This window comes from Cygnus atratus, chromosome 11, assembly GCF_013377495.2.
Source record: "Cygnus atratus isolate AKBS03 ecotype Queensland, Australia chromosome 11, CAtr_DNAZoo_HiC_assembly, whole genome shotgun sequence".
NCBI lineage: Eukaryota > Metazoa > Chordata > Aves > Anseriformes > Anatidae > Cygnus > Cygnus atratus.
The window spans coordinates 21,931,811-21,957,514 of NC_066372.1; the positions used below are offsets into that span (position 1 = coordinate 21,931,811).

The window sequence follows — 25,704 nt, forward strand, 5'->3', positions numbered from 1 at the left end:
ACGGCAACAGAGAAATCAGACCAGTATTTGTTAGACAGCATTTTAGAATAGGTGTTGTTCAAGTTTTCCACAGATACACAATGCCACTGCATAAGAAGCACCAAGTGTGGGAACAAGCAGATTCCCACAGTGTCCTATATTTATTATTCCACTCTCCTGAACCAAGAAGAAAACGGAAAGTACACTTTCTGGTTCAGCCAGAGTAAGAGATTTATTCTTTTACTCTTCAAGAATCTCTTCCTGGTAGGTTTCTGTGCAGGCAGGGCCCCAGAGCCAACAGAAAGACAAAATATGAACTGTTTTATCCTTAAAAAAAACATAGATGTATAATATGTAACATTTTAGACAAGTTTGGCTTACCAACTTTATTTGCTAGTTTTGTTAATTTGATTTTCACTGGATCTATAAGCCTCTTCTTAGGCTTACAAAGTTGCAGAAAAATGCTTTTCTGAAGGGCAGAAGCATTTTGTTATTTATACTGCTTTGTTTCCTGAGGAAATCAAATCCTCTGCTTAGCAGCCTGTTCTACCCTTACACAAGCCTCATGTGAAACCTCTTCAGCAAGCTACCCTTAAGAAATGGGATACATCATTTTTGTACTATTTCCATGCTTCCAGAACTCCCTAACCAAGGGTATAGCTGTCTCCACCTTTATAACATGCTGTCTGTTGATAGATCTCAAGACACACACACAGTCATTTTAATGATTCTTGTTATTTATATCCATTTTCAACTTACAAATCTCAATCTATTTCAAGAAGAGGCCATTCCCTCAATTTCCACAGCGGAGAAAACTCCTCTATGACTTGCTGGAGGTCATGCACCCCATCAGTGACAAAGGGAAGCCTGTAATCCAGGTTCCTAGCTCCTTCAGCAGTTCACTTTCTACTGAGCAAGGCATTCACTTCTACTGGTAGAGATGTACCAATACTCCTGCTTAAACAGTTCTTATGCCAAAAGATGGCTGCGCTTGACAGGATTTCATTAGGTTTCTGGTCAGACACAATTAACTGTAGAATTTGGATGTGCTATGACACTTACAATCCGTATTGCAAAATTTGCATTTATTTTTTCTGGAATTCCCAGGGTATTGACATATCAATCCATTAGTTTACAGTCCAATCAGCCACTATTCCAAAGATTCATTCAAAAATGGGATAGAGATGCAAGCTGGCACACCATTTCAGTGAAGTCCCAAGCAAATAAAACCATCCTGATGTGCAGAGAGTGAGAGCAGCCCTTCAAAGCCTCTCAGAGGCTAAGTGGTCAAAATCCGATCTATCCCTGCTGAATAGAGTCATCCCTTGGAAAATGGAATGAAACACTATCAGTAGTTGGTAAGTGGCCTGCCAAAGATGCTGAAGTGGCAAAACTGGACAAGGCATGACGTTTTTATACCCCCTTCTTAAATCACACCGTCTATCTGTTCCTTAGTACTGTTGATGGTCAAAAGGCACACACCCACAGAAGTATCTCCCAATAGCACAGTTTGGCCAATATTTACAGCGGTTATCCCTGGCATCTTTTAAGACAACGCACCCTGGAAATGAGGGGAGCACCTTGGAAATGAGGGGAGCACATACAAACTTCCAAGCATATGAGGTAACCCTCATTTCTCAATGATGTACTAAACTGCATACTGAAACAGGACCCCCTCCCCTCGCAAGGTCCTCACGTAGCAGAGGATCCAACCTCTCTTTTTCTTCGGAACGATCAGAAGCTGCCGCAAAGCAAGAACTACCGCCCCACCCCACCGCCTGGCCCCCATCCCTTGAAACAGTTCCACAGCCAATTATACAGAGAACGACCCTTTGCCAAGGGCGCCGGGCACCACCGCAGCACGGACAGGTAACGGAGCAGCCAGACGTCGCAGCACCACGCCTCGTCCTGCGCCATTCCAGGGGCGGTTATCTGCCGGGCTTTGCCCAGCCGCAGCCCCTCCGGCCCGCAGGCCCCCGTCGGCGGCGGTCCCCTCGCACTGCAGAAGTCACTCGGGCAAGACAAAGCCTCCGGCAGGCGGAACTTCGGGTGAGAGGGAAGCAAGACCTGGTCTACTGATCCTCTGCTGAGGTGGAAATTCGGGGACACCAGAACCACGGAACGCCTTCAAACTTTGGGCATTGACGAACAGCGCTAAGTGCGTTTCGCTAGCGCAAGTAGAGGAATTCGAAGAGGGGAAAAAAAGAGGGCAAAAAAACACACAAAAAAACAGCTGTTCACGGCCCGAACGCCTGCAGGCACGCCAGCCTGCAGGAGCAGAGCCCCGGCCGCCTCCCGCCCGCAGATGACGCCCGGCCCCGCCGCCGAGGCCCCCCCGGCCGCCCCCGGCCCGCTCCGTGCCCCCGGGCGGCCCCCGCCCCCTTCAGCGCCGCCTCGGCCGACACCTGCCCGCCCCCCCCCGCCACCGCCCAGCACCGCCGGGCCGGGGCCGCCGTCCCCCCGGGCCGAGGACGAAGCTCTGCGGCTCGGCGGCGGCGCCGCACGGCGGGGCCGACAGCGCCGGCTCCGCCTGGGGCCGGGCGTCCGCCTCCCGGCGGCGCGGCGGCAGGGCCGGCACCCCACGCGGCCCCTCAGGCGGCGGCGGCGCCGCCCGGCCGGCGGCGCCCGGCCAGCCCCGCTCCTCACCGCGCTCCAGGGCGCCGCGCAGCGCCCCGCGCTCCGGCTCCGTCCCGACCTCGCCGATCACCACCAGCAGCGCGTGCCTCCGCGCCTCCCGGCAGCGCGGCCCGCCCGGCAGCCAGGGCGCTGCCGTCTCCATGGCGACCGGCCCGGCCGTCGTCTCCATGGCAACCCGGCGGCCGCTGCTGCAGCGCGCCGTGACTGGCGCACGGCTCTTAAAGCGCCCCGAGCTCCTCCCCGATTGGCCCAGCCGGCACGCGGTGCTGCGCTACTGCGGCGAACGCGGGCGTGGCCTCAGGGGGCGCGGCCTCTGAGGCCGCAGCCTCTGAGGCCGCAGCCGGGCCCGACGGCGCCGCGCTCCTCCGCGGGCCGGGGCCCCGCGCCTCGCCCCGGGGCCCGCTCGGAGCCCGCTCGGGGCCCGCTGCAGGTTCCTTGCCGGCTCGGGGAGCTCCGGCCGCGGGCTGCGCGCAGCCGGCCTGCCCGAACCCGCGCCGCCCGCAGGCGCGAAGCGCGGCGCCGTCGCTGCCTGGCCAGCGGCTGCCGTGAGCTGTCCCGGGCCGGAGGGCGGCGGGGCTCCCGGTCCCCGGCCAGGCGCAGCAGCGCGCCGTCGTGCAGCTGCCAAGCTCAGGTGTCGAACCGTGAGCCGAACTCATGCCATTTAAAAGAATAATCCTCGTTGATCTGACGGGAGAGAGTTGCTTAAATATAGAAATCCGCAGAGGTTTTTAAATGCCCTATATTGGGTTATTGCAATATCCACAATGAAATCATGGAAGCCAGCAATGCTAAAAGATGCCCAGGCTTGCCATCGTTTACTTTTCCTTCTTCTCTGTCCCTCGGTAGTAAACAGAACAGTGAGATCGTCGTCTCCTGGTGATTCTTTTCCCTATTCAATTGCAGACAAGTGTACTGATCTCCAGTGGTACATGATGAGCTTTCCTAGGTTCCAGAAACATGGTATACAAGAAAAATCTCTCTGAACTTTACCCTCGGGTGTAAAACAGCAGTTGTGAGCAGTCACCTGCTGTGTAGACAGGACTTCTTAACGTGCAGAGTGACCAGAGAGGGCCTTAGTTCAGGACACAGGTCCACAACTCTAACAATCTGTTCTAGCTAGCCACATCTTCAAAGCACTTCAGTGCAGTATCTGGAACAACCAAGCAAACACAGAATATGAGACTTCGGTGTGCCCAACAAGGGAGAAGCACCGGAAGGTAGTAAAATCCATGTCTCTTCTGACAAAGGAATGGAGAGACATCTTGTGCTGATGCAGCTGAGAGGAAAAGCATCCCAGCTACTTTAAAACAAGATTGAAGTCAGAAATAATCTGCAGTGTTTCCTAAAGCAGCGTCAGGTTCTGCCCCCTGCAGTCTGCAAGATTTCCACAGACATGAGCTACAGTTTAAGAGGCTTGATGATAAACCGGTGTCTTGTCCTGCTTTGTTCCCTTGTGACTTGCCAAGCCTGCCGAGGGGACACAGCTGAAACCTCAGAAGGTTCAGACAGATGGCATTTTGGCAAGCATATATGAATCTGAAAATCCGTACTGTCATAAGCCTCTGTGAGAAGCTAATTGGGAAAACAGCCAACCACAGAAAAGGGGAAAAATCCAGTATAGTTATTTCTGCAGACTACTGGAGATGTTACTAGCTTACACAGTTTCTCAGTTTGAGATATTTACTCAAAAGGAGATCTTCACTCTCAACAGATGAATTAGGGGATGCTGCAATAGGTTGTTTTTGCACTACATTGTGGCGACATGGCTGGCTATGATATTTAATAAATAAATCTTACAAACAGAGAATTAGTGCATCAGAACAGTTTAACTTACTTTTGTGTGTTGGTCCTTGCATAACAGCATTAATTTAATTTGCCTCAAGGGATTGCATGGAAGCAGGTAAATACGTGAGTAAAGAGAGAAACCTGCAAATAAACATCAGTGTACAATAAATTCTGTCTTGAAAGTAGGATTGTAGATCATGGAGGGCAAATATGAAGATGCAAGATTTTCAGAGATTTTTACACCAGCTGATAGAAATGCCTTCTGTTTTCAGGATATTCAGTCTTAACATTTGCTGCTTATTTTTGACATGGTAGCTTTCCAGAGCTGCAGCTTTCCACTGCAGTGCAGAGAGACTCCTCCAGCTGGCTTTCTGCCAAGGGAAAAAGAAACAGGAGACATGCAAACTGTAGTGAAAGCTTAAAAAGAATGTCCAAGCATGGTCCTGCACCATGGTGACTAGAACCTCTTGGGAGGACAGTTTAAAGTTAAGAGAGGTGTTTTCGTAGCGTGATCAATTTGTGTTCTTTAGCAAATGATAGAATCACGTCATTTCTGTTGTTTTCTGATGCAAATCAGATCTCTCTGTGGTCACAACAGAAATGGAGTAGCTGTGCAGCCGTACTGGTGTTACATTTCATCAGCCCTAGTGTGTGTGCACTGCATCAGGTAGTGAAAGGAGGGATTTCTAGCCTAAGAGTTCCCTCCTTTTCCCTGTAAATCCACATTTTAGATGCATCCAATAGATCTTTAGAGCAATTAATGTGCAAATTTCTGCTTTCAAGCACCGCAGTAATAGGCACCCCTGTGAAGCATCACAAGCTGACTGGGGCTGAGTGCAGATATCACAGGTCCTGACAAGCATCAGGTGCTGACAGAATGAGAGGTGGCAAAAGCAGACAGAAGGAGTATCTGTGAGCAGAGGGAGCTGATGAATCACAGGTAAATGACCATTATAAAAATGGATTTAAAAAACAGGCTCAAAAGAGCATAAATAGGATCTTCATAATATCAAAGGAAGAACAATCTACTTAATTTCATTATCTTAGTCCTTTAGCCTGGAATGATGACTTTCTCTATTCCCTAGCTAAAAATGACCATATGAATAAAATTACTTCTGGGAGCCAGAGATCTATGGCAGTATCTGAATAAGGCTACTGCCTTTAACCAAGGTAAAATATAATTTAATTTTGGCTGTGACCTTTCTGAGTATCACAGAACAACAGGTGATTTCCTAAAGGGACTTTGCTCTTTGTAAAGGCCCTGATCTCACCTGCAGGAATCACAACTATCCTTGGAGCAGAAGAGCCCGGCACTCATAATGCTTCCTTGTAGAGACGAAACTGTTTTGCCGTTTATACTGACACTTCCAGGATGTATTGTAAGATACAGAAAGAGAAACAGACAGCTAAGCCCTTCAGTTTGACCAAACCATTTTTTAATTATTTATTTATTTATTTATTTATTTATTTTGCTTCTCTTCAGCCCTGTGGATGATTTATTGGAGCAGTCCTGCTTTTCTTCCAACTTCTGTTGTATAGAAGGCTTTGCAAGATACTGAATGTCTCCTGCGAAATTTGGAATGACTGCAGCTCTGATCAAGACAGGGATCTACCTACCTATAAAATTATCACTGTGTATTCATTGTGTCATTTCCGATGATGCAGAGATTTTGAATTCACGTAGATGTTTATCAGACCAAGGAAGGTACTACTTTGCACTGATGCAGCAATTCCTCTTTGAAGCCAAGGTGATTTTTAATGCATTAAATATTAAATATGAAGTGGCCAGAATTCTTACCTCTTTGTTTAATCATTCCTCATAATTAAAAACAATTAAAATAATGTACTTGAAACAGTCAGCCAAAGCACAAGCATAAAAAATGTGCAGAAATGGAGTATTACTAAGATTTTTGAAGACTGAGTGGTACATGTTGCCAGCAACCTCACTGAACAGTGCAAAGAAGCTATGATACTACACTTTCCACCATATCTGTGCATATGTCTTTCACAATTTCCCTTGCTTGGTAAAGCCAGGTTGTGATACTAAAATTTTTCCAGAAGAAGGAGCAGTGAAACTATGTGATCCTGGCTTGTGGGTAAACAGTTAAACTTCAGTATTACATGGTGCATTTTATGTTACTGAATGTTAGGCATATTTAAGCCTAACGTAAGTGATATGTAAGCCAATAAGTAACACACATGCCCAAGAAGGAAGCTTATTGGCTGTGGTATTGCTAGCTATGTATGGCATACGTGATTAAGTACCCACCCTTTTTGTTTGTTTGTTTGTTCTTTGGTTACATTCACACGATGAGCACATCTTTGGGGTCAGTCTTTTCGCAACTTAAGAATATACATATATTGGATTAATGCTGAGACCCTTTGCCTGAAGGTCATAGTAAAGCAAGAAACTGCATTGTTGAATACCAATGCTTGATACTTGTCCCATTGTGTATCTTTCAAAGCTCTACCACTTCTAGAGTACACAGTCTCTGAACAGTGGTTAAGTGATCAAATCTTCTATGTTTGCATTGAAATTCAATATTAATGAAAGACTAAATAAGCCAACTTTAAATAAAGAAATATCTGACTAAAATTAAGTTTGACAAAGAAGCACAATAAGAAATAAGGTTTAAGAACACAGTAACTACAAAAAATGCTGTTTCATTTACCCTCTGGAACTGATTTAGAGACTGTCCTGCAAAGTGGGTATTGCTGTGACCTAAGGAAGCGGTCCTCAGGCGTGCTGCCTAAGGAGTTTGTGATACCACAAGTACATCAAGGGAAGGAGAGTCCTCCACTTTCACGTCTCAGAAGGTAACACAAGAAAAGTAATTGTTTACATGTATTTATCCTATAGCACAAGTCAGAGTAATGTGTCTAAGTCTTGCAGTCATGTATCTGTCTGTACACAATTATTTAAAATTATCTTAGTTTTCCTTTAAAGTTTGATAGAAACATAGTGTCACTTGGCCATATATTACTCTTGAGTCGGGCCACTGGAGGTTTAGGAAGCGTTTTCTCAGGATCCAGAATTTATCTTTCTCAACAAAAGAGCACATCAATGTCAGCAGGGCACCCTCTAGGGGCCATCGTGTAATTTTTGTACGCTGTTCTGAAAATGATTTAATGTTAAAAACAAATGCCAAGTTAATCATTCTTAATTATTAATTAAGCTTCGGCATGGTCCTGGAGGAGGTGACAAGGACAGTGCAGCAGGGAGCTGGTATGAGGCTAAAGGTGAGACAGTTGAGAGGGGATTGTCACTCCTGGCTGCCGCCACAAGCAACTCCCAACTGGGTTTAATGAAAGCATGGGGCTGGGATGAGTATGGATTGTGTCCGCTGTCCATGGCTGGATGGCACGTGGCTTTCTGGGATGACAGCGGCCAAAATGGTGTATGCACTGATCTCTTTCCTTCTCCCACATTCCTGTGTAAATTTATCAGAAAACCCATGTTTTCAGCTATGGCCTCCAAGAATGACTAAGGTATTTTAGCTCAGGAAATAAACAGTAGAGTTCCAGGCTCTGGTAGGGATAAAATGTGCAATGTGTGATGTCATACACTGTGTTTTCTGATTCTGTGTTCTGAGGAGGGACTCCACATCTAAAATTCCATCAGCTCTCCAAAAGCTCCTCTCCCACACCCATACCTAAATGCCTCCATTTTTCTTTGTCAGCTTGTGCCACTTTGTCAGCACTATGGCGCTGGTGAGATGCCAGTACAGGCCAAGACTGTAAAAGCTCACTGAATCTCCACACTGTGGAGATGGCATCACGGCCTTTGGTCACAGGCCAGGGCAATGACCAAGGATGCTGCTGTGCCTCAGCATGTCCTCCAGAGCCCTGGAGGAAAGCACCAAGTTTCTGGCTCTGTCACCTCAGTAAGTCATGAAATATGCGGTCCAGCTCTTCTTTCGCCATCTGGCAGATAATAAAGATACAGAGCAGAGTGCTGTGCTGGGGGTTGCCAGCCCTGGGGTCACAGCACTGATGAGGGAAGGTGGACACAGTCTGTTTTGTGTCTGTAGCGCTTTGGAGGTCTTGTGCTGGGTGACAAGCCTCCCCTCCCGCTCCAGTGGCCTGTGTTTGCGGTAGAGGTGGCAGTGATGCCGGCCTGCGGCAGGACCCACACGCTACAAGCTGCCCGGACCACACCAGCTCCTGCGAACCCAGGCCTGGCGTTTGGCCCTAGCCTCCGGGTACGTCCCCCGGCTCCCTGCTGCACGCCGCGGCTCGGGCTGCGGCCAGGCCGCTCGGAGGCGTTGGGCTGGGCCCCGCTTCTCCCGGCCTCGGGGCCGGCCGGGCGGGCCCCGCCGCCCGCCTGAGCGCTCCGGCCGCCCCAGGCTCTAGCCCCAAAGCCCCAAAGCCTCGGTGCGGACGGCGGGCGTGGCCCGGCCGCTCACCGCCCGCTTGATGTCAGCGGGGCGGGTCCAGCCGGCGGCGGGGATGTGGCTTGAGCGCCTCAGCCCCAGACCGAAGCGCCGACGCCGGCCCCGCTCGCGGGCTCCCGGCTGCGACCAGGTAAAGGCGGCCGGGGCTGGGGTGGCGCCGCGGCCTCCCCCTTCCGTCGCCCCCTTTCGCTCGCGGCCGCTTTGTCCTTTGTGCTCCGGCCGGGGCAGCTCCGTCCCTGCGGGCGTGAGAAGCGCGCGGAAGTCGCGGGGCAGCCCCGCGGCGGCGCTTTCGGGGCGCCGCTGGGCCCGGCCCCTCCCCGGACGGCCTCGCCGCTGCGGCTCGGGGCGCTGCGCAGGTCTCGTCCGGGGAGCTCCGACGGCGGGTCGGGGGGCGCGCTGGGGCCTGGCCGCCGCACCGGTGGGGCGGCGCGGGGCGGGGACGCGGCCGGGTCGCGGCGTGGGCGCGATGCGCCCTGCTCGGGGGCAGGTCCGGGGCGGCTGCCCGGCTGCGGAGGTGCGGAGATCCGTCTTCTGGCCGGGAGGAGGGCTTTCGCGCTCGCTGCAAGCAGCGAAGTTTGGGACGTGCAAGTGGAGATGGCAGTGACTGCTCTGCCTCTGCAGTTGCCCCGGGTCAGCTGTAAGCGCAAATGAGAACAAGTGGTTCCAGTTAGCTCCAGGCATCTTCCATGTTAAACAGCACGTCAGCCCTTAGTGACCTCTGGGTCTGTAGCATACCAGGCGTTCTTAGTTGCCATTGGACTCACAGGCCCTGAGAATGCTGTATACTATGCAGTGTTTACTCCCAGGTTAGTAGAGCAAAGGATAATTTGTACAGAAATCGGCCAGTTAGGTTTTTTTTTGATGTTTTTCCCTTGTGAACAATAGCAACTGTGATAATACAGTACGATACTTAAACTTAGATTTTCAAAGGCAGCTAACACCCTTAGTCCTTTAGTAAGCCTAGGCATCTTATTAGGCACCTTAGTTTATGTATCTAACTCTCACTTGAAATCAGGATCTGGTATTCGGTGTTCTCCATCTGAATACTATCCTCATCTGAGGATAGGACCTGAGGCTGCTCTGAGACACAGAGAAATAGATTCAAAGTGAAAGAAATTATGAGTACTAGGAGACCTGGTTCTCATTTGTTCATCCCAATTAGTAGACTATGTTAGAAAGGAATGCTCAGAATAAAATAAACTATAGCTTCAACTGTCCATTGCAAATTCTCTAAGATACAAGAAATTCAGAGAAAATACTCCGAATATGAAAAATCAGCCTTCGTAACTTCATTCATCAAAAGTCTTGTGTTGGATGTGTTTTGTTTGAAGGGAGAATAAGCAAAGATTAATCTTACTCTTTTATCTTCTTTCTCAGGTGAAGGTGGACACACCCTATTCATAATTTATGATAAGACTCAGAAAAAAAGGCAGTCTGCAAACTGAGGGGGGAATATTTAGATCGAAGGTATGTACATTGTAAAGAAAGCAGGTTGCTTTTCTTCAGAGCTTAAAAAAAGATGGAAAAAAGATTACAGATTTAATGCAAAATATGTGCAGTCAACTTTAAAATTCATACTCACATTTGGCATTTACTAATTTGACTACCAGGACTGAGCCCTCACATGTATTCCACCCTGTTTTATGCAAATGGTTAGAACTGCAGAAAAATGAGGCTGAAAGGGAATCCCGGAGATGAGTGAGTCCAACTTCCTGTTTTAGACCAAGATCAACTATACCTGTTTGTTACTACGTTTAAAAAAAGTCTTAAATGTTAGAGACTGCATAATTTTCAGAGCTTCATTAGCCTTTTTAAACATTTTTACTTCTTTCTCCTTCAAATTTTGTTTAATTTAAACCTACTTGCAGTTGTTGTAAACCTGTTCGCAGTTCTCCTCTAAACCATGAATATGAAAAATAAATTATTTGCTATCAACTTTTCTGTTTGAAGACTGTTAGGAAAACCTCTTCATCTGCAATCTTCACGCGAGACGTAATACTTAGCTTAGATCTTACCAGTGTAGAGAACAAGAATTATTTCACACATCTAACATATGCATACTATATAGAAGTATGATGCATGATGTTTGCACCTTTTTCTTTAGCAGCAGTTTGCCACTGACTCATTAGTTTGTCAGGCACTACCATCCCCTATGACCTTGCTGTCCATTCTTTCCTTTTGTTGACTGCTGTTCTTATCTGCATCATACTTTGTCCATTTTCTGGACCATTATTTAGTTTTTCTTCTACTTCTCAGAGTCCCTCTCAGTTCCGCATTGCTTGTGAATTTAATAAGTGTACTTGCTATTTTATAACCAAGATAAATAAAGAAAACATTGAACAGAATAGAATCATAGAACAGCTTGGGTTGGAAGGGACCATGAAGATCAAACAGTTCCAACCCCCCTTGCCATGGGCTGGGATGCCACCCTCTAGATCAGGTTGTCCAGGGCCTTATCCAACCTGGTCTTGAACACCTCCAGATATGGGGCATCCACAGCTTCTCTGGGCAACCTGTAAAGTTCTGCCAATATAAGCAGCATTGTGTTAGATCCCAGCTGTGTTTCTAACTGTCTTGTATCTTGTGTTCCATCTGCAACTCCATCAGGCTATGCTTATACCATCCTTATACACAAGACCATACTGTGTTTAATAGATATAAATAGATATATCCTTATTACGCACTTTAACAAGACTGCATATCTTGAGCACTCTTGACACTGTTAGCGCTGTTAAGCAGTCAGTTCGGCTATCAGCCATACCATCCATAATGACCAAGTCAGTCACTGCTTTAGCAAAGCCTTTATGTGAGCAAGGTATGTACAGATCAGTGCCTATCTAGGTCTACTTGTGATGTAGCACTGCGGGGAAGGAATTCGCAAGTAGCCTTACGCTGTTTGACACGTCCCTGAACTAGAGATAATGAGGAAGTAAGCGGTAGAAACAAAAACTTGAGCAAGGTTGAGATAAATAACTTGGCTGCAGTGTTAAAGATGAGCTTTGCACAGTGGCCAATTGCTGGCTGGCTTGAGGCGTGTGCCTGAGTGTCTCTGACCAATTGTATGACAGATTCGGGCGCGTGAACAGCATCTGGGGCTACGGGAAAAGTATATGTAGTGGAGGAAAATTGCAATAAACGTCTCCTGTTCAAGAGCCATCGGGAGTCTGTGTCTTTCATCCCTTCAGATGGTGACCCCGATGTGATCGGGAAGAGAGCAACGCTGAGAGAAGCATCCGGAGGGGCCCCAGCCAAACGACTCAAGCTGACGGCGGGACCGCGGCTTTAATCCCGGGACATCACCTCGAAAAGCAGGTGAGCAGCTGGGGCACTAACTATGGGAGCTAATCTATCGGCCGAGGAGGAGGCAATAGTTAAGTTATTGACTCAACTCCTGGTAAAAAGAGGAGTGAAATATGACCCGTATAAAATGAAACTATCGCTAAAGTTCTTACAAAGGATGGGGCCCCGGCAACAGCTTCGGCGGCATTTGATGTAAAAACTTGGGAAAACGCGGGGAAAACTATATGGGACGCTGCCTTGTGGGGAGATACAACTGCTGCTGAGGTGATGACAACCTGGCGCTTAGTAACTGAGACATTGAGATCATGGCAAGCGGAAAAAAGGGTACAGACAGCGGCTGCTCAGGCTACGCAGGCGGGTGAAATAAAAAGTGGTGACTGCGTACCACCAGAGAAAGTAAACCTGACAGACTTGGGAACAGAGGCGGAGACAATATCTCCGTGGTGGTCAGCGCCACCAGCGCCGCTGCCCACAAGGCCAGTGGTGCCACCTGCGGGGGGTCCCTTTGACCCCCGAGATCATTGGAAACAACTTCAGAGAGAAGCAATAAAGGACGGGGGGGGGCACAGGGCTCAATTTTCCAGTCCAAGGTCAGGATCATGGGCAAAATGACTGGAACCCCTTCCAGTGGGACCTTATTAAAGAACTGTGTAAGACGGTGACCGCTTACGGGTTATCGGCCTTGTATACACAGTCCCTGCTGGAGAATGTCATGACGGGACAGCTTTTAACCCCCTTTGACATATGACAAATGGCGGCGATGATATTAACTCCGACACAAAAATTATTATGGGAACAGAAATGGAGAGATTTGTGCAAACATGCAGCGCTCCAAAATTTAGAAAGGCAGCTGGGGGATCCGCTTTTCGGAGCCAGTATACCTCAACTGATGGGTACAGACCCGATGGCGGATCCACGCCTTCAGGCACGTCTAGATCCAGACATCCTCCGGCTGACTGCGACCGTGGCCCTCCAGGCAATGTTAAGAATTCCAGAGACCGGGAAGCCCACGCTGTCCTTTACAAAGGTCCAGCAAGGGGTGTCTGAACCATACATGCAGTTTATTGATCGGCTTCACGATGCATTAGATAAGGAGATTGACAATTGGGAAGCAAAAGACGCCTTGCTACAAAAGCTAGCGGTGGAAAACGCAAATACCAACTGTAAAAAGGTGCTACAGTCTCTGCCCGTGAATACAACACTAGTTCAGATGATAGAGGCATGTAACCGAGTGGGTTCTATCGAGCATCATACCGAATCGCTGGCGTCCACTTTTGCAGCAGCACTAACCATCAGTCAGGACCCCAAGGGTCAGAAAAAATGCTATCGGTGTTGGGACCCGAGCCACCTAGTCTTCGCATGCCCTCGGCGTGGGCAAGGGGGCAACTCGCCGGCAGTTCCGCCCACTTTGTGTCCCAGATGTGGGAAAGGACGCCACTGGGCGAGCCAATGCCGCTCTCAGTACAACGCGGATGGGCAGCCTCTGCCTCCGCGGCGGGGAAACGGGAGGAGGAGCGCGGGGCGGGGCCGCGCGGCGACACCAGCACCCCCGGCCCCGGTCAAAGGAGGAACCTCCCGTGAGGGAGGGCTCCAAATGCAGTGCTAACGCAGGGTCCCGCGCCGCCTGCAGCCCCGCTGCCACGGTTACCACCGTGGACACCCCCTCAGCCAGAACCAGAGGGAGTGCCGGAGTGGATGTCTCCACAGTAACAGACACCACCTTGCGGGGTACTCACGTTCATGAAATTCCACTGAACGTCAGAGGACCAATTGGGAATGGCTGTAGTGCATTGCTGCTAGGACGATCAAGTATAACTTTGACCGGATTGTTTGTTTTGCTGGGGATAATTGATGCTGACTATAATGGACAAATCCAAGCTATGGCTTGGACACTGTCTCCACCATTGTCAATACCAAAGGGAACTAGAATTGCTCGATTGATTCTTTTCCGAGCAGTAGTACCAAAGGCTGTGGACGCTATCAGGGGAGAGGCAGGATTCGGGTCAACAGGATTCCCCAAGGCGTTTTGGGCTGCCAACATAGCCCAGCATCGGCCAACGCTTACTGTTACTTTGGAATAACTCTGAGCACCCACACTCCAGTCAATGCAAGATGCTGGTGGACACTGGAGTGGACATTACCGTCATTGCTATTAAAGACTGGCCCTCTGCTTGGCCCGTGACAACTCCCACAGGCAGATTGGTCGGAGTGGGAGGAATGTCAAGCACCTTTCAGAGTGCCACGATGCTTACTATAAAAACCCAAGAAGGTACTACGTGCACAGTATGCCCTTACATTACTAATATCCCCATCAGCCTGATGGGTAAGATGTGATGGGACAATGTAAGTTCATCATCTCCTCCCCTGAAAATTTTCAGTAGCGGCCATTGATGAGCGACTGACACTCCATCTCGCATGGAAAAGGGAATCACCGATATGGGTGGATCAATGGCCGCTCACAAGAGATAAGGTCGCGGCGCTGCAGGAGTTGGTTCAAGAACAACTCCAACAAGGACATATTGTCCGTGTCTTTCATCCCTTCATAGCACATCTATGTTTGGACCCTCATTCTAACTTACATTTTGACATGGAATCAATGTCAAAGTGTAAGTTTTATATTTATGTTACTGAAATTTCATCATAGGTATGCATCCCTTTTTTGCTTATGATCACCCCGTACAGATATTGCTAAAAGTCTTACTATAGTCAAGTTGCTATTCTTCCACTTTTCTTCTGTCTGTAAGGCCTGTTGTTCTGACATGAAAATAAATCAGGTATTATATGCTTTGTCTTTACAGATCTATGTTGGTTGCTAACTCATCTCCTTGTTACCTTCTAGGTACAAACAGGTAATTTGTTTGATATGTTATCAAAGTTTTCAGAGATCTTAAAGGAATTTTGAGAGACTGGTACATTTGACACTTCTAGTCTTCAGATACCCCATTATCCTCCAGGAGTTCCAAAAGGTAACTGCTAAGACAACATGTTTTAGAATGAAAAATCAACAGATTTTAAAGTATCTGGCTTAGATAAGCACTCTTTAATAAGTTTCATCCTGGCTTCAGGGGTCAAGTCTTGGCCATTGTCATTGTTTTTTAACTGAGCTAGCTCCTGTTCTCTGATGGCCATTTTAGAGAAGAGCAGTACATGCTTCAGCCTTCATGACGTTGATCACCCAGCAGCATCCCCTCAGAAAATGGCAGACGAACGGTTCTTTTGGTTGTTGTTTTCCTGCTAATATGCCCATAAAATAATTTTCTTCTTGCTCTTGGACTGTTTCTATCTTTGGGCCTTTGCTTTTTTAATTCTTGTCCCTATATGCTTCTGACATTCTTTTACACTGATCTTTTACAAAAGCCAGAATGATTTCCTCTATGTTTTCATGTCATACCTGAGTCAAATCAGTTTCCCATGGCGTACAGGGTTATCCTTTCTTTGTATTAAGATAGTTTGCACTTGTGCCTTTAGTAAAGACTGCCATCTCTTTGTAATTTCGTTTGTGGCGTAAGATCTTACCTCCTGCCAGTTACCGTTTTACTGATGTCTGTTTCTCAAGATCCATTCTTTGTTTTTCTGCCCTTTTTTTCTTTCCAGAGATAAATTCTGTCCACTCACATGTACTTCTGTTGTTACAATGCAATTCCTTTGACTTTCCCTCCCTGTTAGCGTTAACTGTATCTACTGTAAAAGCACCTTCAGATGAAGTTCTGGATTTTGAAGAAGGACGTGGCTTAGGTAGACATTTCAAATGCTCTAATGAAGAACACGTATTCTCTAGGAAAAGCTAATAAAAAAAGAGCTGCTGGCATGATAGAACTGGAAAAGATGATGTGAGGAAAGATACAGTTGTGTAATATTCTATCTATAAGAAAAGGAGCTTATTCATATACACTGAAGTGGAACACAGTAGCAAGCTTAGAAACGTTAGTAAGTCCAGCTGGGATCAGTAGTGGAGTACCACAAACTTTCCTCAAAGATGAGGGCTCATGCTAAATACCTATTCTTTAGAAGGCAGCTTGACTTTCTACTTCACCAAAACATTGTGGAATTTTACGATTTTAATTTTGAGAGTAAGCACAAAGGAAGACCATCTGAAATGCTTTCAGTCTGATGGAGGCAGAATTCTGCATGAAAGAAATTGAACAGACTGCAAGAGCCCATTCTAAAACTTCCGAGCCGCTTAGGGATCATAGACTGCTAACTGTCCTTTGAGGAACCTGGTATCCTTTTTGGGTCCCTGGGATAAAGCATTTTGTGAAGATGAACTCTGGCTTCTCCAGATGGGTAGCAAAAACCTATCAACAACTTCAGCTTTCAAAAGGATTTAGTAGTCAGAGGCCTCATGGTGTGCTTCAGCATCAGGGCAAACTTCACACTATCCAAAGTAGTACATATTTTGGAAGCTAGTATATCAGAAAAAGCTTTAATAACACAATTTAATGTGTGCTAAAGGAGCATCTTCTGGGAGAAGAACAGCCAGCCACTAAAGCATCCTTCCTCTGTGAGAACTGTAAATATTTTTAGCTCATTTAACATTCTTAACATGAGTGTCCAAACTCGGATTTCACATTACATGTAAAATTTGTTAACATGAACTCTTATTTTCAGGGTTTTACCATGTGCAACTTCACGTCTATAATTCTGAATACTAACAGTTTTTTCCAGGCCAGGTATTATTTTTCAGTCATCTTTGTTCTTGGTTCTACAACAGATTTTTAAATATATAGAATTCTCATCTACAAAATATGCAGAGATGCAGGAGTAAAAAAGAAGAGTTGCAAAAGAGGATTTGAATTAGTCTGTTCAAACTAATTTTTAGCAAAAAGTTTAGATCTAATGCTGAAAGACAACCACGTGGTCTTAATTTGTGCGCAAAATTTGTGTCCAGTAACTGCCACCTGTCGGTATTAATGCAGGAAAATGAATCATATTTCACTTTCCTAGGGTGCCTAAAATTTTACATAGAAAATCATGGTTGTCTGGGGTGAGCGGTGTTCCCGTCTGTGCCAGACCTGGAGGAGCTCCGGGCTTTCACGTGCCAGTAACGACAAAGGGTGCTCGGCGGGGGGGCTCCGGCGGGCCTGCTCTCCTGCCTTCGCCCTTTCCCTCTCCCCGGTTCTCACGGAGAGGCCGCGTGCGCGGCTCCTCTCGCTGAAGGGAGCGGGGTCCGGGGCATCTCCACATACGCTGCCGCTCCCGCCCTCGGCGGGGTCCCTGCGCGGCGCGCCCCCCCCCCACTCCGCGGCTCCTGAGCCGCCGTCTCCCTGGTAACGGCACCTCCCTCGGAACGGCGGCGCGGGGTGGGCCGGGCCGGTTGCGCGCCGCCAATCCGCGCGCTGCAAGATGGCGGCTGCGGAAAGCGTGGCGCGGGGCGGCGGGCGGGCGCCGTAGGGCCGCGGCGGCTGGGCTCTGCCGTGCGCTGCAGCTCCCACGACGCCCCGCATGGATCCCGGCGGCAGCCAGCCGGACTCCGGCCTCTCGCAGCAAGGCACGCCCTGCCTGATCGTGGCGGACTCGCAGCCCGAGAGCGTGGGCCCGGAGGAGGACGCGGAGCAGGCCTGCCTCGGCGTGCTCGCCCGCCGGCTGCCGGTCCGAAGGAGCCCGAGCCCCGTGCTGGTGAGCGCCCGGCGCGGCGCGGCCCGGCCCGGCTCGGCTCGGCTCGGCTCGGCTCGGCCCGGCACGACCCGGCCCTGACGCGACGCGTGCCCCTGTCTTGCAGGAGATCGTCTGCGGCCCTGCCGGCAGCCGGGCACCCGCGGGCGGCGGGGCGGACAGGGAGCGACCCGCAGGTGAGAGCGAGGCGCGGGGCCGCGCTGGCGGCGCCGTGCTTGCGGAGCCGATGGAGAGCCCTGCCCGCCCGGACGCTGCCGGCCCGCGCAGCCGCGTCGCCGAGGAGGTGCCGTCGCCCGGCGGCGAGAGCAGGTGGGCGCCGGGCCGGGCGAGGCGAGGCGAGGCGAGGCGCGGCGCGCCGGCTGCCGGCCGCCCCCTCGGGGGTTCTCGCCCGATGAAATGGCGGCCGCGCGCCGTGAGCGGCCTGCAGCACGGGCGGCGGCAGCGGGGTCCGTGGGGGCTCCGGCGCTGCAGCCGCGCGGGGCCTGGCCCCGTGCCAGGCTGCGCGTCTCGGCGGGCTTGGGAGCAGCCGGGCTCGTTGCCACCGTGAAGCAGCTCCTTGGGGCACCAGCGGGCTGTCAGAAGGCAGCCCGCGGGAACCCCCGAAGTGAGTAAGTCTTTCTGTTGCAGTGCCCTTGTAAAGACTGGAGAAAGAGCTGGAAGCGATGTTGAGGACTGTCCTACCTCGCCATGTGTAGAAGGTAACTTCTCCGTTTCAGGTCTCTGGGTGGTGAATCTGATCAGTGTTCTGCGTAGCTTTCAGTTCTGTTTCCTCACTTGTCCCACCAGGGTAGTCATGCCTGCAATTGGTCAGAATTTGGCATCTTTTTCCAGAAGCTGGTCTGTATGCTTTGGAGCTTGAAAATCTGTGAGGACTTAATATCATTGTTACCAAGGGTCTTGGAGACAAGGGATGGCTTAGAATATGCATGGTGACCACTAGGAGATGGAGCCTTTCTATGGCAGAGGAAATAACTGGCATAGTGGTTGTCATCACAGGACTTTCAGGGACAGAATCTGTATTATCGGGATTAATTTTTGGTATCCAAATATACAGTAGTACACAATGGCATTATATAAGACCTTGCTAGTTAACACTGGTTTTGGATGTAATGGTCGCTGTCCCTGTACTATTACTATAGTTTTAATTGGTACAGCTGAATTGAGAGTCTGTTAGTTTATTTGGGGCTTTGGCAATATCTTAGCATATCTTTTGCTGTGGCAAAATTGGCTTTTTTTTTTTTCTACATATATTACTTATGGATGTTTGATGTTAGATACAGGCATGTCACAGCTGCATTTTGGAGCTCTAGAGCTCTCACAGAGCCAGGACTTTGAGAGTGACTTTGTGCCCAATGAAGAAGATGCTAGGCATCAGTTTCACTCTGGAGCTGCTATCCCATCTTCTTCCAGACCTGCAAAGAGTGATTCTAAAGATGGTATGTGAAAATGATCTTAGATGTCTTTTTGTTGCTCTGTTATTTCCTTTTTTTTTTTTTTTTTCTTTTTAAACTAATAGATGTTACGTTTCTCTGAATACCATATTGGTAGTGTGCAACAATGAGTTCACAGTTCATAGTTGAATAGAATTTTGTCTTGTCTTTACTTTGGGCTAGTTTATTTGTTTTCTTGTTGCTTCACAAATGTTGTCATTGATTCTGGAACCTATCTTTCCAAATTTATTTCTAGAACATTCAGACAATCTGATACTGACTTCCATGCCTGGCAGAAACCTCATTCCATCCTTTTCTTTGTTCTATTGATAGTTCAATACTAAAGCTTTTTCATATAAAATTTGTCTTTATATATACATACATAACTTACAGAGCTACACGTGCTTCTCTCTTTGTATTAATCCAGTTGACCTCTGAGTGACAAATGTTCATTCGTTGTTTTCTTTACCTTGCTAGAACCGAATGTGCATAACAGGGAAATTGTCTCCAGCATAGAAACGCATGCTGCTTTGGAGAGCCAGCCAGAGGAGTTTGAAAGGTAAAACAGTCCCTGTTCTTTGTATTTCTTTTGCTGAAATTCTAGAAGTTGGTTTGTGTGTGTTTTTTGACTTCTGAATTTTTTCACATTTTCTGACTGTGGTATACAGAAGTGCATAGCTTTTGTCTATTCCAGTAAATTTACTTTACAGTTTTGCAGTTGATATGTTGAGTTTCTCAGGTCAGTGACTGTCTTGCTTTCCCAGAACTCTGCAGGAAGCAGAAGAAGGTACCACGAAAGAAATGCCTGTCTCTGATCCACTTAAAACTGAGAAATCCGTTGGTATTTGTCATGAGGAGTTGGATATCTTGTCAACTCAGGAAGAGATGTTTCCTGAGAATAATGTAACAGGTAACAATAGACAAATAGAGCAAGAATGTCCATCCCAGAGGTCATCATAATCATTCCTGCTTGATATTTTTAGTTGTGTAGTGTTTAGGGTGTGGAGTGCTGTGAGTACTTTTCACATAATTTCAAATACAATTGAGAACACTTTGGAAATGAAAGGCCACAACTTCTTTCACTGGACTATGGAGCAGTGTCTAAATGTCACTTCTTGATAGAACAGTGACAGTTGCTTGTTAAATATGTTTCCTTTCCTTTCTTGTCTCCCTTGAAGAACAAAAGTAATAATAATAAAAAGATCTTCTGAAACTGGTAATAATGATGCTCATGCCTCGTAGTGGCACACAATCTAAAGTGTGGATAAATGCTGTAGGCAAATTCTGTAGGCTTTCTTATGTTGGGTAACTTGGGCAAAACATAGAAAAGACCTTCAGGGTCATCAAGTCCGATCATCAACCTGACCTGTTGAGTCCCATCACTAGACCATGCCCCTTAGTGTCATGTCCACATGTCTCTTAAGTACCTCCAGGGACGGGAACTCCACCGCTTCCCTGGGCAGCCCATTCCAAAGCTTGACCACTCTTCATGAAGAAATTCTTCCTAATACCCAATCTAAACCTCCCCGGTGCAACCTGAGGCCATTTCTCATGTCTGATCACTTCTTCCCTGATAGAAGAGACTGATGCACACTTCACTACAGTCCCCTTTCAGTTAGTTGTAGAGAGTGATGTGGTCTCTGCTCAGCCTCCTTTTCTCCAGACTAAACAACACTAGTTCCTTCAGTTGCTCCTCATAAGCATTGTTTTCTCTAGTCCCTTCACCAGCTTTGTTGCTGTTCTCTGCACATGCTCTAGCAACTCAATATCCTTCTTGTAGTTTCCACCTTACTCCTGAGCATCACTGAGCATCATTGGTGGACAGCACCCTGCAACCAAAATATTACCATGATTTCAGTCAATCTTACTTGCCACCTAGGTTAGTGTTCCTTTCCTGAAAGAGAAGAGATTATGAAATAGCATCATGAGAGAGGTCATCACTGTATGTCACGGTAGGAGGATGTCTAGGTCTGGTTTTGGGATCCATAATTAAAAGGTTAGTGAAGAAGTAGTAGGGTTCTTAACAATCCTGATTGTTATAGGTCTAGAAAATAGTTTTGACAGGGAAGTTTGTCACAGCCTACAAAGCATGTGCTAAATTAAGTCTCACTTAATGGTTTTTGTTTAGCTTTAATTTGCGTACAACAGTGATTATACTAGAGTGTTTTCGTGTGTGAACTCCCTGTACCCAGAAGGTTCAGTAACTGCTTACTGAAATTGAATCTGTGGTCAGCATGATGTCTTTGAAGCAGTGGGAGTAATTTTGGAGCCATTGGGGATTTTTCTTTTATAATTACCAAGTACAAAGATATGTATATTCTGGTCTGAAAAAAATCTATTCTGTAGTTATAAACTACCTTTGTCATCTGAACTGTATGATGTTCACATTTCACATGCTGAACTTCCATATGCTGTCCTTCTCCACCTTTGTGTGAAAAAGGTAGACAAGGATAGGCTGTGACTTTACAGTAAGGTGTACATCATTCCTCAAAATTTTCTAATCAACTTGTTTAATGGCCAGATTTCTAATCTTACTTCCTTTTGTTCAAAATTGTTGCAGGGAATGGCTGTCCCGTAACCAGGGTGGAAGAGGGAAGTTCTCTGGCATGCACCCCTGCCCGCAGTCTGCACCTCCTGCAGCTCTCTGGACAGGGATCTCTTGTACAGCAGAGTCGTTCCACGTAAGCAAAAAAAAGCCCCCCAAAAAAACAAAACTATGTTGCAATAGCTTCTGTACCATTTCCACCATTCTTTCTTTTATTCAAAGACTGCTGATGCTGTTTATCTTAATTTGTACAAGAAAAGCAAGTTAAGTTAGTTTGGGCTCCATGTCACCTGTTTGTACCTTGCAATTTGGAGCTGGCACATAGTTGAATAGAGTTCTCAAGTTTCCATTTGCCTGATTTGAACAGGTATTACAGATTATAACGTGTAGTTTTATAGTTAATTATAGTGTCAGTTATAGTATAGAAAATTTTATTGTTAATAAGCGGATCTTACAGAGAAGATGTATTTGAGAGGGCATTATGCGCAAAAGGAATGAGCTCTGTGTTATTTGAAGGTCACCGTAGTTCTGGTCTAGTGAATGATAGTGCATTTTTGTTGTTAGAACTCAGAGATCTTTTCTTTCGATTTTGAATGTGTGTGTGGCATAAGGAAATTGTGTGGAAGTGCTTAGGAGAGCGTGTAGTCTAGGAGAGAGAGTTCACATCTTGCTACTGGGGTGTCCTTGATTATGTTCACTGAATAAAGGGGTATGTACAATTGAATAGGGAACGAAGTTGCGGCTTCTAGCTTGAAAAGAAGCTCTAACTCTTGAAAAGAGCTCTTTGCTTAACTGTTTTGCCTCAACAAGATTCTTACTGGGGTTATCAGCTCTATTCCAGCACCAGCTATCTGTTGGTAATTCTTTCTTTGACTTACCCTGTTGTGATGACTTTTCTTTTTTCTTTTTCTAATGATACTGGATTATTACGTACTTTCTCCTGCCTTTGACTTTTTGCCCTGCTCTGCTGTCTCACAGTTGGTGCTGGCTCTTTCTCTGTTGTCTACTTCCTCTTCTTGCATGTGCATGGTCTTAGGTGGAAGTTGTCAAAGCAGAAAGCAGTTCAGCTTGTGTTCTGGCAAGGTCTCTGTGACCTTTGAACCTAAATTGCTGACTGTTCTTTTGAGGACACTGGCCAGAATTCTCTGCTTCATGTTCAGTGTGGTGTTCCCACACTTTCCCCCCCACCCAGCCCACAACAATGAAGCCTGAAGATTTTTCCTTTCTCTCTACTCCCCCCGCCCCCCCCCCCCCCCCCCCCCCCCCGGTGGATCCTCACTTTCCAATTTCCCTGTCACACACATTATCAGTGTGTGTTTGTCTTTCCTATCTTAAAACCATGCCCTTGACACTTGTACTTTCTCAGCTACTGCACTATTTATCTCTAAGTTGACTGAATACACTGTAGCAATTATCTGTATTTATCTCTTTCATACTGTACAATGTGGAGAGCAAGGAGGTGCTCTCAAAATAACTGCGTTAGATGACCAGGCCATGGCTGATACGTTAGCTAATGCTGTTGCAGGCAGTGACAGAGTCTAGTCTCCTCAATTTCCCATTAAGTGTGTGTTGTCAGGTGACTTTCTAATCATCATTTCCTAGCCAGAGCTCAAATAAATGCTTTGTCTTCCTCAATTATAGTGTAGAATCATAGAACATCCTGAGTTGAAAGGGACCCACAAAGATCATTGAGTCCAACTCCTGGTTTCACTCAGGACCATCCAAAAATCGAACCCTATGTCTGAGATTGTTGTCCAAATGCCTCTTGAACTCTGGCAGGCTTGGTGCTGTGACCACCTCCCTGTGGAGCCTGTTCCAGTGCCTGACCAACCTCTTAGTGGTGAGGTTCCTCTCTTTCTAAGTAGCATTTTCCTGATATCCAACCTGAACCTCTCCTGGTGCAGCTTCATGCTGTTCCCTCAAGTCTTGTTGTTGGTCATCAGAGAGAACAGATTAGCACCTGCCTGCCCTTCTGCATCCCTTTGTGAGGAAGTTGTAGGCTGCAATGAGGTTGCCCCTCAGTATCTTCTTCTCTAAGCTGAGCAAACCAAGTGATCTGAGCTGTTCCTCATGTCTTCCCCTCAAGACCCACCACCATTTTTGTTGCCCTCCTTTGGACACCGTCTAATAGTTTTATGACCTCCTTATGTTGTGGCACCCAACCTTGCACACAGTACTTGAGGCTGCACCAGAGCAGAGCGAGACAGTCAGTTCCCTCGACCAGCTAGCAATGCTGGGTTTGTTGGCCCTTTTGGCTGCCAGGACACACCATTGACTCATACTCAACTTACCATCAACCAAAACCCCCAGATCTCTTTCCCTGAGCCTGCTCTCCAGCCTCGTCTTCCAGTCAGTATGTATATCCAGGGTTGGCCTGTCCCAGGTGCAGAATCCAGCACTTGCTCTTGTTGAACTTCATGTGGTTGGTGATTGTCTAGGCCTCTAATTTGTCAAGATCTCTCTGCAAGGCCTCTCTACCCTCAAGGGAGTCAATAGCTCCTCTTAATTTAATATCATCTGCAAATGTACTTAGTATACCTTTGAGTCTTGCATCCAGATCATTTTTAAAAACATTAAAGAAAACTGGCCCCAAAATAAAGCCCTGGAGAATCCCACTAGTGACCGGCTGCCAGCCTGATGTAACTCCATTTACTATAGCCATTTGAACTTGACCAGTCAGCCGATTTTTCACCCATCATATTATGCATTTATCTAGCTGTGTGCTTGACTTTTTTGTCCAGAAGGATACTGTGAGAAACAATATCGTAAGCTTTGCTGAAATCCAAAAGGATTACATCAAGTGCCTTCCCTTGGTCAACGAGGTGGGTAATGTTGTCATAAAAGGAAATTAAATTAATTAAGCAGGACTTTGCCCTTGTGAATCCATGTTGGCTGTGACCAGTGGCTGCATTGTCCTTCGTGTTGTTTTTCAATAACTCCCAGAATATTTTTTCCATAGGTTTACCAGGCACTGAAGTGAGACTGACAGGCCTGTGATTACCAGGGTCTTCTTTCTTGCCTGTCTTAAATGGACCACCCTTCTTAAAACTGTGACAGCATTTGCCAGTTTCCAGTCAACAGGGATATCAACTAATGATGCTTGTGTGGTCAATGACCATTTCTCAGGTCTTTATATATTTATATATATAAAGCACCTATCACCATATTGATAAACACTCTTTGGATCCACTCTGATGGCAACGGTAAGGACAGGAGTTGGCCTGTTAATACCTCAGCACTTCTGTTTTCAAACAACTAAAAAAAAAAAAAAAAGGCACAAGACTTTGCTAGAGAACACCTGACACGCTCTTGTGAGAAGACTCCTAATGTGACAAGCCAGATCTACATTTGAGGAGAAGTTAATCAGTTTTCTAGTGATACATGTTCTTTTTCCATGTTACCTTTTCTTTTTCTGCAGTGGCTCTTCAGGCCTAGTTGTTCCATCTCCTGTTGCCTTTGGATCCAATGCTCTCGTCCCTAGCAGTCCTACTGAACAGGAGCAAGCAAAAGGTAAAGTCTTCCGCATACTCACCTGTGGTTGTTTCTGTACTCCGTGGTTTAGTTTGAGCCTTTAGCCTTTTCAAAACTTGTTTAAATTACACTTAAAGTGTAAAGTGGGATTGAGAATGCTGAAAGAGGTAGATGCAGGGAGATCTGTATTTGTGATTCAGATCCCAATATGCTGTCGGTATTTCCTGCATAGCTATCACGATAAAATTTCCTTCACACGAAAGATGAGGAAAACTTCATATGGAAAAGAGTGCTTCTTGCCATTGTCCTCCTTTCTTAGGGGCAAGCCATTCTTTTGCTACAGGTAGGTATGTCTTAAATATATGCTGTTAGGGCAGTAGGAAAGAGAACTGGATCATAAAAGTCATCTTACCTTAACTGAAATGGCTAATACAATATTTTATAAAGCTTTTATATGTTACATGTGTGTATTCTAGAAGGTCATACCAAAAGACAGCTTGTTCTGTATGATACCTTGGTTCTTGCACATTTTATCTAAGTACCCGTTCGC

At 47.1% G+C, this 25,704-nt stretch overlaps 2 protein-coding genes across 5 annotated transcripts in view; one reads left to right on the forward strand and one right to left on the reverse strand.

Annotated features, from left to right (window-relative positions):
* The window catches only part of MAP1A (microtubule associated protein 1A), a 60,518-nt gene extending 57,659 nt beyond the window's left edge, over positions 1-2,859 (reverse strand). Inside the window, exon 1 of the mRNA XM_035568895.2 lies at positions 2,626-2,859. Coding sequence (XP_035424788.1) covers positions 2,626-2,785 — 160 coding nt within the window. The 5' untranslated portion in view covers positions 2,786-2,859. The remainder of the gene's footprint in view (positions 1-2,625) is intronic.
* Positions 2,860-8,816: 5,957 nt separating this feature from the next.
* TP53BP1 (tumor protein p53 binding protein 1) overlaps positions 8,817-25,704 on the forward strand; it is a 49,180-nt gene continuing 32,292 nt past the window's right edge. The window contains exons 1-10 of one of the 4 annotated variants that reach the window (XM_035568902.2): positions 8,817-8,925; positions 10,173-10,262; positions 11,981-12,107; positions 17,815-18,017; positions 18,336-18,406; positions 18,983-19,144; positions 19,616-19,697; positions 19,903-20,048; positions 21,699-21,819; positions 25,102-25,193. In XM_035568902.2, coding sequence (XP_035424795.1) covers positions 17,935-18,017; positions 18,336-18,406; positions 18,983-19,144; positions 19,616-19,697; positions 19,903-20,048; positions 21,699-21,819; positions 25,102-25,193 — 757 coding nt within the window. In that variant the 5' untranslated portion in view covers positions 8,817-8,925; positions 10,173-10,262; positions 11,981-12,107; positions 17,815-17,934. Of the gene's footprint in view, positions 8,926-10,172; positions 10,263-11,980; positions 12,108-17,421; positions 17,712-17,814; positions 18,018-18,335; positions 18,407-18,982; positions 19,145-19,615; positions 19,698-19,902; positions 20,049-21,698; positions 21,820-25,101; positions 25,194-25,704 lie in introns of those variants that run through there. The other 3 variants (XM_035568900.2, XM_035568899.2, XM_050712929.1) reach the window with 3 other exon arrangements.